This window comes from Macrobrachium nipponense, chromosome 8, assembly GCF_015104395.2.
Source record: "Macrobrachium nipponense isolate FS-2020 chromosome 8, ASM1510439v2, whole genome shotgun sequence".
Lineage (NCBI taxonomy): Eukaryota > Metazoa > Arthropoda > Malacostraca > Decapoda > Palaemonidae > Macrobrachium > Macrobrachium nipponense.
The window spans coordinates 29,607,906-29,622,801 of record NC_087203.1 but is presented as its reverse complement, the minus strand read 5'-3'; the positions used below and the strand labels follow the sequence as shown (position 1 = coordinate 29,622,801).

Sequence of the window (14,896 nt, the reverse complement as noted above, 5' to 3'; positions counted from 1 at the left end):
CACTGAGCACCATAAACTTTCCTTACTCCCCTGTAGTTCGTTCTTCCTTTCTATGTAGAACTTAAGGCTTCTCACTGGGCACAGAGCCCTTTCTAGCTCTGTTCCTACAAGCGAAGAAAGTCCTTTTACTTCGAATGTTCGAGGCCAAGGTTTCGAAGGATTCTCATTCTTCGCCAAAAACATTGGTTTGAAGGAACAGAACGCCGAGTCGTTCCTAAAGCCAACATTATGTTCTAAGGCTTGTAGCTCACTTACTCTTTTCGCTGAAGCCAGCGCGACCAAGAATAAAGACTTCCTTGTCAGGTCTCTGAACGTAGCCTTACAGGGAGGTTCGAATTTTGATGTCATTAAGTACTTGAGAACCACATCTAAGTTCCAATTAGGTGCTCTAATCCCTCTGTTCTTTGACGTTTCGAAGGATCTTATCAGGTCATGCAAATCCTTGTCTTCCCCAATGTTAAGGCCTCTATGCCTGAAGACTGAAGATAGCATACTCTTATAGCCCTTAATTGTAGAGACTACTAAATTACATTTCTCCTTCAAATACAGGAGGAAATCGGCTATATCTGTCACAGAGGTACTGGACGAGGATATCTTCTGAGCTCTACACCATCTGCGAAACACATCCCACTTCGACTGGTATACTCGAATAGTAGATGGTCTTCTCGCTCTTGCGATAGCTTTCGCAGCTTCTCGAGAAAAGCCTCTCGTTCTGACAAGTCCTTCGATAGTCTGAAGGCAGTCAGAGCGAGAGCGGGCAGGTTTTTGTGATACCTGTCGAAGTGGGGTTGTCTGAGCAGATCGCTCCTGTTTGGGAGAGATCTCGGAAAGTCTACCATCCATCCCAGTACCTCTGTGTACCAGTTTTGTGAAGGCCAGAACGGGGCTATGAGGGTCAGTTTGGCTCCCTCTGCTGCTGCAAACTTCCTTACCACTTCTGATAATATTTTGAACGGAGGAAAAGCATACCCGTCTATTCCTGCCCAATCGAGGAGAAGGGAGTCGACTGCCATCGCCCTTGGGTCGGCGATCGGGGAGCAGTAACTTTCCAGCCTGTTGTTCCAATGGGTGGCAAAAAGATCTATATTTGATCTCCCCCAGAGGTTCCAAAGTCTGTTGCATACTTCCTGATGCAACGTCCATTCTGTAGGAAGTACTTGGTCTCTCCTGCTCAGAAGGTCGGCTCGTACATTTTTGTCTCCTTGGATGAATCTTGTCCGGAGAGTGATTCTTCTCTCTTCTGCCCAAAGCAGTAGTTCCCTTGCTTTCCTGTAAAGGGAGAACGAGTGCGTCCCTCCTTGCTTTTTGATATAAGCTAGGGCTGTTGTGTTGTCCGAATTGATCTGCAGTACCGACCCTGTGATCTGAGCCTCGAAGTATATGAGGGACAGGTGAATCGCTGCTAACTCTTTCATATTGATGTGCCAGGACACCTGTTCTCCCCTCCAGGTGCCTGACACTTCTCTCGCCCTCCCTAAGTGGCTCCCCACACCCCGCATCTGAGGCGTCGGAGTACAACACTAGCCGAGGGTTCGGAACGTGAAGGGATACTCCTTCGCTGATCCTGCACGGATTCATCCACCAGAGCAGGTCCTCCTTTATCTCCTTCGTGATCTGGAAGGAATCGGACAGATCTTGAGATTTCTGATCCCAACGTTCTCTTAGATAGAACTGTAACGGCCTTAGGTGAAGCCTTCCTAGAGAAATGAACTGTTCCAACGAGGAAAGGGTCCCCAGAAGACTCATCCATTCCCTCGCGGAACATTGTTCTTTCTCTAGGAAGGTTGCTACTTTTTCCAAGCAGCGGTTCTGTCTTTCCTGTGATGGAAAAAACCTGAAAACCCCGAGAATCCATCCGAATCCCCAGATAAACAATGTTTCGCTGGGGAAAGGGAATCATCTGGGATTTCTCGAGGTTTACCAACAGTCCCAAGGACTGTGTTAACTCCAGTGTCAGTTTTAAGTCCTCCAGACATCTGACTCGCGACTGTGCTCGTATCAGCCAGTCGTCTAAATACAAGGATATCCGAATCCCTTCGAGGTGAAGCCAGTGAGCCACATTTTTCATTAGTCCCGTGAACACTTGGGGGGCTGTTGATAGTCCGAAGCAAAGGGCCCGAAATTGAAAAACTCTTCCTTGAGCCATAAATCTTAGGTATTTCCTGGACGACGGGTGTATTGGTACGTGGAAATAAGCATCCTGCAGGTCCAGGGATACCATCCAGTCCCCTGGACGCAGGGCTGCTAACACCGAGGCTGTCGTCTCCATTGTAAACTTCCTTTTTGCTACGAATTCGTTCAGGGCGCTCACGTCCAGAACTGGCCTCCAACCTCCTGAGCTCTTCGGAACTAAGAACAAGCGATTGTAAAACCCCTGGGAAGAGAGATCTCTTACTTCCTCTATGGCTTCCTTGAAAAGCATCTGCTCCACGAGATGTAGAAGGGCTTGTTTCTTGACGGATTCCTTGTAATTTGCTGTTAACTCCCTTGGAGTTGTCGTTAAGGGAGGTTTTTCCCTGAAGGGGATTAAATATCCTTTCTTTAGGATGGATAGGGACCAGGCATCGGCACCTTTCTGTGCCCAAGTTTCGTAAAAATCTAGAAGCCTGGCACCCACTTTTATCTGGAGGACCCCCGTCTCACTGGGTTTTGACGAACGGCCTTCGAGAAGACCTTCCTCTCTTCTCCGGTCGTCTACTTCTAAGAGAAGTTCTTGATGCAGACCTACCTCGAAAGGGCTGCTGGAAGGGAACTTTCTCCTTCTTCGCCAGAGGCACCGCAGGCTTTAGCCTCTTCGCTGACTGAGCCAGCAGGTCCTGTGTGGCTTTTTCTGAAAGCGTCTTAGCAATGTCCCTCACTATGTTCTGGGGAAACAGGTGACTAGAGAGGGGCGCGTATAAAAGGGAGGATCTCTGCAGAGGAGAAACAGATTTTGTTAAGAAAGAGCTGAACACTGCCCTCTTCTTCAAAATACAGGATCCAAACAGGGATGCCACTTCATTTGAGCCATCCATAACCGCCTTGTCTAGGCAGGTTAAAACGCTGCCCAACTCTTCCATGGAAACGAAGTCTGGTTCTTGCGACTTCTTGGCTAAGGCTCCCAAGGCCCAGTCCATGAAGTTAAAGACTTCGAGAGTCTTGAAGAGGCCCTTGATGAGAGATCCACCTCACACATTCCCCAAGAGGCTTTTTGCCGAGTGTAGAGAGCGTCTTCTAGACGCATCTACAAGAGCGGAAAAATCCGCATCAGAGGACGAAGGTAGACCCAGGCCCATTGGCTCCTTGGTATCATACCACATCCCTGGCTTCCCTGTTAACTTAGAGGGTGGACAAGAAAATACTGTCTTACCCGCTTCTTTCTTAGCCTTGAGCCAGTTCTCTAGACTCTTCAGAGACTTTCTCATAGAAAGAGTAGGGGTCATCTTAACGAATGAGGAAGCCTTCGACATTTTCGTACTGGATAATAACGATCCTGGCGAAGGGGGATCCGACTGGCGTAGCGAGTCTCCAAACACCTGCAGCAATAGAGAAGCAAGTCTCTTATAGTCTGAAACTCCTGCATCTTTGGTTATCTCTTCATCCGATACTTCTTCCAAAAGTGATGTGGGAGAAGAGGGCTTTTCCTCCACAGGATACCGATCCTTTGAAGGAAGTCTTTTCCTTTCTTCCTTACTCCTATCATCCTTCCTGTGTGAGTCCTGGAGTTTCTCAATACTCGGACTTCTGATGTGCTCCTTGCGTCTGCTAGGAGAGGCGCTTGCGTCCTGAATCAGGCGCCTGTGAGGCGAAGAACGCCTGCTAGGCGAAAGTAGAACATCCTGTTCCTGGCTCCAAGAAGGAGACGCGTTTGCGTCCTGGTGAGAGCGCCTAGGCCAAGAAGGCGAGGCGCTTGCGTCCTGGTGAGGCTGCCTGGTCCAAGAAGGAGAGGCATTTGCGTCCTGATGAGGACGCCTAGCAGGCGAAATGCGCCTGCGAGGAGAAAGGAGAACCTTTTGTTCCCGTCGTTCATGAGGGGAGACGTTTGCGTCCCGTTGACTGCGTCTAGCAGGCGAATAACTCCTTTTTCCTTTGCGTCTTTCCGGAGAGGAGCTAGAATCTCTCCTACTCCTCCTAGGAGGAGAAGAAAACTTGTCCAATCTTCGAGGCCTATTAGGCGAAACTCTTGCGTCCTTCGGAAAATGTCTCGAGGACGAACGAGCGCTCCTTTCTTCTAGAGGAGCTCTAAATCGAGAGGGACTCTCTTCTCTCCCGGAGCTCTTATTCGAACGAATTCTCTCACGAGAAATTCGCGAATCAGGCTCCTGATACTTGCCATGTGAGGCAAACTCTTCTCTAGTCAAACTCCTGGGAGAACTCTTGCTCATAGGGCGTTTCCGATTTGTGTCATGTACGACTGAAGAAGGTCTCGCTGGGGACGAAAACCTTTCAGGCGAGGAGCGTCTGCTAACGCCAGGACGCTTCCTCTCTGACTCTCTCCTAACGGAACTCTTGATGGGAAGAGAAATGTCTTTCTTCCTAGAAGAGCCTTCAGCAAGAACTCCTACTAAGGCAGACAACTGCTGTTGGAGTCCTACCAAGACTTCCTTTGTCTTGTGTGATAAGTCTTCCGGGGAAGAGTCAGGAGTTCTCATGGCTCTCTTCTTACGAGCAGGCGAATAATCCGGAAAAGGCTCCGGACTGGAACGTAACGCTTCGCTATTTGGCGTCTTCCAGGATCTCTTAAGAGGACGCGATTTAGCGGAAGAACTCCATCCCCTTCTGGGAGACGAAGAGTCTGAGTCCGAAAAGCACTTCCTCAGGACGCTTTTGCCGTAGCTATCCTTGGCAGCCTGGGAAGCGGCTACAGGATCTGCCGAAGGGACGCCTGACCGTTGGGAATACTCTACATCCCCCTTGCGGCTTTCGACATTCCTCCTCCCTTGGTCATGGGAGTCTGAAAGAGGTCTAGGCCTAGGAGCAATGCGGAGTCGGTCAGACGCCCCCTCCACTTCACTGGGGACACTGCACAAATCACTGCACACATCACTGCGCTTACCTGTCTCCTTCATCGCTTGCAGTTGCGTTTTCAAGCTGATTATAGAGGCTCTCATTGCAGCCATTTCCTTAGACGCATCTACAGGTTCGCTACTGGGGGAAGGGGCTGAAACCAAACTATGAGCAGGAGAAATACTATGAAAGTTAGGAGCTACTTCCTGTTCATTAGAGCAGGATCTACTTGAGCTTCTGATGGAAGCCCTCCTAACCCTATCTTTCTCAAGTTTCCTTACATAAGAAGCCAAGGTCTTCCATTCCACTTCCGTAAGTTCTCACATTCCAGACAGGTGTTAGTCTCAGAACAATCATTCCCCCTACATTTTTTACAAACTGTGTGAGGATCCACCGAAGCTTTCGGTAGCCTCACCTTACATACCTCTTTCGCACACACCCTAAATACAGGTGCCACGTCAGACATTTTAAAGAAAATCCAATTCCAAATCCAAAAAACAGTCCACTATAAGCGTATGCCAAAACCAAAGATCAAAGTACATCACCAAAAGACAAATCGATAATCCTCGGCCAACGAGAAAAGAATTCCAATGCAGGAGGTACCAACAACGATGTTGTTGCTACCGGCGACAGAAAAATTCTGGTTAGAAAACGGGAATGGTTCCTATTTCCCGCCACCACAGCGGCGGGGGTGGGCTGGTCACCTGACCTACCTGTCGCGTGTGCCGCGAGTTTTGAATTCTGTCGGGACGTCAGAGACTATAGCTAAGTATATATCTGCCGGGGAAGTTGCATGTACAAAAATAAAGTTTCACATATACTTACCGAACAGTTACATAATCAAAGCCCACCCACCTCCCCACAGATGGACGTGTCGGCTAAACGAAAATTGACGGTAGAAGGCTAGCAGTACCCAGGGTTCCCGGATGTGGGCGGGTCTTGTATCACCTATACTTAAGATAGCAACGCCGCTGGCGCCAACAATTTGAATTTCGACTGCCGTAGGTAAGAAGCTATAAGCTATGTAACTGTTCGGTAAGTATATGTGAAACTTTATTTTATCATGAAAATATCATTTTTTTACCAGTTTCCAGCTGGCACCAGAAGATACCAGAAGATAAATCCTGATGTTAAGACCCAGGTTTGTTCTGCATATGAACTAACATAAATATTATGATCTCTACTATCAATCCTATTAATAAATACAGCAGATACCTGCATGACATGATCCAGTGGTCATGTTCAACAAATTTATAAAATTCACATTGTACCCACACAGTACATACTGTCATTTGCTATTAGTGATAAAAAAAGTAAGTTTATTAACAAATCTGTAAATTAAGAATCTAATACTGTATTCATTTGAAATCACAAAACATGAGATTCTATATGGAATGTCTACCCCGAGACAATTTCAGTTAGGATGTTAATTTTCTAAAACACATCTACTGTACCCAGACCTGACTGTACTGTACTGAGTTTCTTACCTTATTTGGCCCATACAATATATGGCAGCAAAAAGTTCTTATACAACAGTTATAGTAAGGCAGAACAATGTGTATGTTAATAAACCTATATTTGCCGAAAGCAGTACCACAATACATATACCTCTGGGTCAACTGTAAAATCTCTTACCTGTGGTTTACCCAGGTATTTCTCTGCTTCTTCCTCACAGAGTTTCGTAAGGCCATCTAACAGTTTCTCTGAAATGTGGCGACTCTTGAGCTCAACAAGAACTCTGGTCTTGGGGTAGTCTGGGGCAAATTGAAAGCAAACAACCATCTGCTTGTATTTTGTTCTCCTATAGGGATACAAACATTTAAGGAGCCTTAGTTAATCACAGAGAAGTTGAACATAATCATTTGATTTGCAAACTTCAAGACAATGTCATCAGATCTAAGAAACATGAGTTTAATCTCAGCTAACAACAGCACAGTATATTTAAGTTGACTGAAACACTAACAAAAGACTTCATCTTTATATCAAAACAGTTGAAACATCATAAAAAGGACTTTGAAGTGAAATATCTACAATGAAAAAAAGGGTTCCTTACTGAATATTGACACGGACCATCGCAGGTACACATGTTTCAACTACGCTGTCAGCAATAACTTTAGGAACACACTGCTTTAACTCAGCCAATTCAGTTTCTAGAATTCCCATTGTTAAGGAAGCTTTGCTGCAAAAAAAAAAAAATTGGTACCATAATTTCCACTCTACATTTTCAAAGTTATAACAATGGCCTCAAATTGAAATACTGTATTACTGAAGTACTGAAAAATGTTATAAAAATTTTCATTCCTGTTAATAAAGAGTTCTATTAAAACTTTTGTCTATAGAGAAAGACATCATCAACATTTTTTTCAAGAAATATCAAGTTGCAGATTTCAGTCACACCTTAAAAAAAAAGAAGAAAAGTTGTTTGGTTAAGAATGCACTACCAGATCAATGAAAAAAATGGCTCCTCTAGTGACAAGATACAATATGCCTACAACAAAATGAAAGAACTACAGTACAAATTTACTGGTATATAGCTGTATAAACACCCAAATTAACTGTGGTAAATTTGCAAAATCATTACTGTACAAAGATGAACTATGTGTTTAAACTTACTTGTACTGCAAAGCCCCCTAACTTTTGGCTATAGGATGAATGAATAGCAAAACCTGTGGAACTATCATAAACTATATGATAGTACATACAAATGATATTATATTCAATGTTACTACAATACTTCAAACATAATATATTTTAAAGGCACATCATATAATATATATAAGGGGCAATCTGATGTCCATTGTCTGTTAATTCTTTATTTGGTCCAAATATCTACATACAGAGACCACCGTCTCTTATCAGGTTCACATGCAAAGTGATCAGTTATCAACATCAAACTTGTCTTGGTGTGAAAGTAACAATTTTTTAAAGTAAACTGTATTTTTCCTAACCATACAAACTTGAGGTCCTTTACATTAGGAATTACTTTCAGCGTAGGCTTGAATATGGCCGTTACATTCTTGAACAAGGTAGTTAGGCAGCAACTACAGTCTGGTAGGCAATAGGCCTGCCTGCATGGATGCAAATACTCCACTGGCTTTTGGTGCCCAGGTTTCAGATTGAGGGGTGGCATGAGGTGGCATTAATGTAAAGGACCTCAGGTTTGTATAGTTAGGAAAAATACAATTTACTTTAAAAAATTTAGATGTACTCACTGATTGGTGGGAGGAATGTGAGTGAGCCTCCAGGACTGACGGGAGATCAGCACACCTGGGCTATTCTTCCTGGTCATAAGAATGAGGAGGAGTGCCCTGCCTCTGATAACTTGATTGGAGTATAGGAGCTGCATGATCAAGAGTCAGACTTCGAAATGAGCGGGGAATCGTAACTCATCCAAAAAAGGGCTGAGAAGATTATTTAGTCAAAAGCATTAATGCAAAGTTCTGGGAAGGGTTTGCATTATTTCTAATCTTCTTCCTCCCCTTGCTAGAGGAAGGAGCAGGATTGCCTCTATGATTCTGATAAGAAAAACAGAAAGGAGACTTGATGTGCAAGCTTACCACTTCAAACACCCAACCCGCAAGTGTAAGTTCAAGTCCTATCCTTAATCTGAAGGAAGAGTGAGGAAGAAGAGTAGAAGAACGAGGAGGGGAAGGTGGAGAGGCCAGTTACTCTCACATCCTTCTTACCTCTAGAATCGCACACCATAGGCAAGATGCAACTTGTCCATTTGAAGGAGCCGGGTAAGCAAACGCAACTTGTGAGCATCCACCACCAATCCAAGGAAAAGAGGTTCCAAGGATCAACGTGCAGACCCAAAGGCAGAAAGATATAAATATGGTCGTAATGAGACTGCATCTATCTTCTGGTCAGACATATTTTTCGGGGTGATGAAAAATATCCGGCCACTGGCACTGCTTGCTCTCTGAGAGAGCAAACAGTGGGCGTAGACCTTACCTTATATAGACCTTACATCTTGTTTGGGTTGCCCCAGGTCCCTCAGTGTGAGGCACCTCTATCCAACTGCAGAGGAGTTTCTCTCGATCTTTTAGGACTTGGAGGGAGACGTGTCATTAGACAGTTCTGCATTGGAAGTCAACAGTATAAAAAGGTATCAACACTCAATGAAGGGAGTCAATCCCTCATAGGCACAGCAACACACCAATGGGACAAAGGAATGACTGATCTGGATCAACCAAAACAAAGTCCAAAGTGCAGGAGATCATGAAGGATTCGGGCTCGTCAACAGATGCCATATGATTGCGCATCCAAGAATAATCATGACATGACATCCACCTTTTGAAGGGTGATGTTGAGAACGAAACAAGGAAATCATCTATCTTGTTAGTTAACAACGTTGAGAGACAAGATGATGATTCTCTAGAGATATGTGCACATTATACAAGAGTCAAATGCCCTCTAGAGACCAAGGTCCCTGTGATGGCAAGACATAGAAGCCTCTCATCAGTAGTTGAACCTAAACTAAGGAGAAACAATACTACTTAGTGAATGAGATAAATGTAGACCTACATCTCCACAGTTGAATTGGAGAGAAGTGAACTCTCACGAATCTGATCACAGAAAAAGTCGCGTCGATGACACCTACCATTGAAGACGGCTCTAATCCCTGGGGTTTTACAGAGGACTGAAAAAGTTAGTCTGCTATTTCATTGCTGCTCGGCAAGAAAGTCGGTGCTTGCAATGAAGGCGGAAAATCTTTCTGTAATGAAAACAAAGAATAATTGAACACTTTACGAACGAGAAAAGGTATATTATTAGACAAAACTCAAGAAAATCATTCTGTGTCATCACAGCAGCCGTTGAGGCAGGTGCGACGGAACAGAAGACTACAGACTTCTGTTATACTGTGGGGTAAACAGAAAGATGATGATGAGTCTAATGAGATACATCTCTGTCTGAAAATTCTCACAACGGCAAATGTGGAGCATAAGACAAGGGCCTTATGCGAGAATTCTGAGCCAACCAGAGACCTAAGTCTGTAATGGCCAGGCAGAGAGATTCGCATTGGTAGTTAACTCTTGACAGAGGAGAAACAATACTAAGACGAACAAAATCTTGCCATCACTTGACTCCTTATATTGAGTTGTCTGGTAGTGCATTCCATATTGGAATGGGTTCGGCTTAGAACCATCGAGCGCAAATGAGAAACACTCGAGCATCTGCATTTTAGGCAAAGGACCCTGGAGTCCTTCAAAAGTGCAGTTTTCCCGATCAACTATCACCACACCTGAAGAATCGAGAGTCAGGTTAATGGAGGGAGACTCCTGTCGCTCCATAGGAGGATCCTCCCCCTCAGCACGACCGGAGGCCCCAAAGCAGAAGACACTTTGATCACTCGCCTCCCCCCATCCCCTTCGTCTGACAAATCAGATGAAGAGGATGAAGAAGAGGCCTCTCCCGAAGGTGAGGGAGCAATAAGGGGAAGCTTGCCAGGAGAGAGAATGAAGACAAAGGGTTGGCTACCAAGGAAGTCATCGGGGGGCGTATAATCCTCAGACAACGCCCAACACCTCTCCCACTGCACTGGCGACCAGAAATGACACTCGTCATATGGAAGTTCAGGATTACAATTACATCCCCTGCAGGATGTGCAGAGGGCATGAGGGTCAACATCGATAGAGGAGCAAAAGTTATTACACCCATTCCTGCCAACCCTAGGACACACACGTTGGGGAGGAGCAGTCTTATGTGCAGGTTTATTAGACTCATGGTTTTCATATTAGCAAAAACACAGATACTGCACCACACAAAAACAGAACAGATCCCACTGGGAAAAAACTGCTAATGCCACTCAGGCAGAGAGCCAAGAGTACACACGTCCACATCATACGACGGCCAAAACCAAATTGGAATGTTTACGTTCAGGTGAACAGGACTCCCACAACTGGACAATAGTTAAACTTCCTAATCCCCTTGTTAATCAGTTTTTCCAGCTTTGCTGAAGTAATTCCTAATGTAAAGGACCAAGAGTTTGTATATCAGTAGGAACAACTTAGATTTAGGCTAACACTTTAAAGCATCTGACTTATTTCTCCTTGAACTGTGTTAGCAAGTAACCTCTTGTGTTAATGTATGACAATTTAATTTCTCATCTAGATGGCATAAAATAGCACCAATGTTAGACCTGATAATACTTTTTGACAAAGTAAGATATTTGCTAGTTAATATGAGAAGGTTTTGCACATTTTCATAGCCTCATTTGATCTTTCCAACACCTTGCACTGCTTCAACCATTTTTTTGGCAACTTCTTACTAAAATACTACAGCAAATGAGCTGTGATTTTTTCCAGTTGCTTTCTCCACCCTTTTCATGATCTTGTGGACTATGTGGGTGAATGACTTGTCCTTAAAGAAACATTGCATATAAAGATAATACAGTTTTATGTCAATTTTGTACTGGCTAATATTTCCGTTTTCTGTAGTAGATACTACATAGCCTTCATGTTACCATAATGATAAAATTTCAAACTGGATTGGGCTGCACTCACTTGTGATTGATTGAAAATGCCACACAATATCTTGGAAACAAAGGGATGCATTTCATACCTGATTTACAGGCTAAAAAATTTATATGACCTAATGTGTGTAATGTTTTTTATTGGTTATGAACATAGCCTACTTCTTTGTCATGCAGAAAGTGAATACCTATAGTAGTAGATTCACATCAACTGTGCATTTGATGTCTAGGCCCGTCCCTTGCGACCCTCCTGATTGGCTGTTGAAAAGCCAATCACAGTGCTGGAAACTCTCAGTTTCTCGGGAGAGTTCACATAGGCAAGATGTATGTCCCACCTCTCCTGAGGGATACATCTTTCAGAAGTATCCCTTAGGAGAGGTGGAACATACATCCTGCCTATGTGAACTCTTGAGAGACAGAGTTTCCAGCTCTGTGACTGGCTTATCAACAGACAATCAGGAGCGTCGTAAGGGACTGGCCTAAACATCAGGTGCACAGTTGATGTGAATCTACTATAGTAGCTACCTTCTGTACAAATGAAAAAAATGAGGCATCAAGTGAAAGAGTAAGCAAATGAATGATAGAATCCTTGCCAGCAATGAGGATATTTATATAAAGAATTCACTATTAGTGTTATGACCACTTTCCAAGTAGCCTAGGGATTAGGTATAAGATTAATGTTACTTTCCCCATCATGTAGTCACAACTCTACAACCTTCAAGGGTATTTCTAAGTAACAACTCTGCACAGACTGTAAGGAACAGTCCTGCAAACATGAAAGCCACTAGAGATTGGTGGGTTAAACGTATTTCGCCGTGTTTAGTACTATGCCCTGGGGGGTTGGTTACAGTCGACCAAAAGTCAATTTCCAAGGAAATACCCGACGCAGAGCAATCACTTAAATCTACAGGTTCGAATGCATGGTTTAGGCTATTGGATTAAAGAGCATAAGGTAAACAACTGCCTTGAGTCCATCTTAGTCACGCAGATCACCCTTTTTCACTTGATATTTAATTGGTGAAACAACAATACAATTACACCTCTAAACATACCATTGAAAAGATTGAAGTTTCAACATAATGTGATATATGAAAGCGCTATACGAACTAAAATAAGCATGTGAGGTCTTCGTAAAATATGTTTTCAAGGCAGTTTTGAAATCCAATATGGCGTCCACCGACTGAAGTGCCGTTCGTAACCGGCATTGATCCAATGTCCTTCCCAGCGCTCATTTGAACAATATTAGCGTATATATGTAACGTTTATTGATCTTACTCAAGATTGCAGTTGTAATCAGCATAATTAAACAGCATTTTGTTGCCTATATTAGTGAAAGTATGAAACTTCTTATTCCCAGGGTCATGGTTTGTACTGAAATTCATTTTTACCTTGCAATCAGTGGTTTTATCCTTACTGAAACTCCAAAGTGCTTATTTGATTGCAATTATACATATTTTGGTCTTAATTCACTCCAAATTGCACTTGAACTATGTTGCGCTTCCTGGTTCCCAAGCACTCACTCCACAAACACAGTTGCGGGCAGCACACGACTACACTGTTTATGTTTATGAGGTCTAAAGCTTTGTTCCCTTAATTGTTTATCTTACTCATTATTTAGTTTAACTTTACTTTGTTACTTCAAAATGTTTATTTTAATTCATGACTATTATCCCTTTTTTGAAACCAAATTAACCCCCAAGAATTACAGATATCTCTAAAGTAGATACAAGCAGACGACGGCAAAATTTCATCATTGCCAATTTAATGGAGCTTCACACATACGCCAATGCACTTACAAACTGTTTCCATGAATTCTAGTTGTCATAGTAATGCAATAATGAGAAAATTGCTCTAATATGTATATAAACTACAAATAGATACTCTAATTTCACTTATTTCCCCAGTTTTGTGTAAGTCTTATACCCAGTTTGGAGGGTAAACACATAATTGGCAACACTGATAAACAAAAGGAGAGCGCGAACAACACCATAGGTACTGTTCACAGCAAAACTGTTGATATTTGAGTCAGAAATCTAGTTACTTTTTCAACAACAAATATTTTCAAATTAATAATCATGAATATGTAAAAAATTTATGCAATTCATTACCTTATACTGCTGTTTAACTATTTATTCAAATAATTATCTAGTGCTCGCTTCTTCTTTCTACCAAAAAATCGACAGTTCCCTTGAATCCCAGATGGACGTCGTCTTTCCGCACGATTGTTATGAAGAAAGTGCCCCAGCGTCTATGGGTACAAGTGGTGTGCGGATTTAGCACATGGAATGTTAAATTTATTGACACAAGTGACTTCGCAAACAGCGAGATGGCCTCAATCTTCTAAATTGTTGGCATTTCAAGTAAAAATTTCCAAAGCGTCATGGAGGTATGTTTGCTAACTTTGGAGAAAATACTTACTTCGAAAGGAGAGTAGAGGTCTCGGACTGTTGCTCTCACCACCGATGACCCGTGACTGGTTCCCATCTCCAGTGTCAGGACGTGTTAAAGTACTTTTTCGGATGATGGATGCACAAGCGGTCAATAGGGTAAACAACCAACTAGACTAGCTGAGCCACTGACAACCACGTTTCTGGCCACCCTCCTAAAAAGTACTTTAACACGTCCTGACACCGGAGATGGTCATCAGTCATGAGTTGTTGGTGGTGAGAGGTGCAGCTCGAGACCTCTACTCTCCTTTCGAAGTAAGTATTTTCTCCAAAGTTAGAAATTAGGGCCATATTTTAAGATTAAACAGAGGGTAATGAAAAGTGTGGCCATACGCAGTGCACACAACCTCCATGACGCTTTTGAAATTTTTACTTACAACTATAAATATTTCAAAAATTGATGCCATCTCGATGTTTGCGGAGTCGCTTGTGTCAACAAACTTCCCATTTCCTGTGTTAAATCCACACACCACTTGTACCCATAGACACTGGGGCACTTTCTTCAAAACAATCGTAAACACTGACTTCCAACCACTACTTTTTTAAGGAAACTACGATTTTTGGTATAAGAAGAAGATGCGTGCTGGTATGAGAAGAAGAAGATGCGTGCACTAGTAACTACATTCCTGACTAAAATATCAACAGTTTTGCTTGCGAACAGTACCTCTGGCGTTCTTCGCGCTCTTCAATTGTTTATCAGTGTTGCCAATTGGTATGTGTTTACCCTCCAAACTGGGTATAAGACTTATACAAAACTGGGAAAATAAGTGAAATTAGCATATCTATTTGTGGTACAGATACATAAACAATTTTATCATTACTGCATTACTATGACAACTAGAATTCATTTTAACAGTTTGTAAATGCATCGGCGTATGTGTGAAGCTCCACTAGATTGGCAATGATGAGTCATTTTGCTGTCGTCCGCTCGCATGTACTTCAGAAATATCTGTAATTTTTGGGGGTTAATTTAGTTGCAAAAAAGGGA

The 14,896-nt window shown here is 43.0% G+C and overlaps 1 protein-coding gene across 3 annotated transcripts in view; it reads right to left on the bottom strand.

Annotated features, from left to right (window-relative positions):
- The window catches only part of LOC135222631 (uncharacterized), an 88,278-nt gene that overhangs the window by 71,950 nt on the left and 1,432 nt on the right, over positions 1–14,896 (bottom strand). For all 3 annotated transcript variants that reach the window (XM_064260755.1, XM_064260757.1, XM_064260756.1), the window contains exons 2-3: positions 7,040–7,165; positions 6,622–6,787 (exon numbers count right to left, since the gene is read on the bottom strand). In XM_064260755.1, the coding sequence (XP_064116825.1) occupies positions 6,622–6,787; positions 7,040–7,149 (276 nt within the window). In that variant the 5' untranslated portion in view covers positions 7,150–7,165. The remainder of the gene's footprint in view (positions 1–6,621; positions 6,788–7,039; positions 7,166–14,896) is intronic.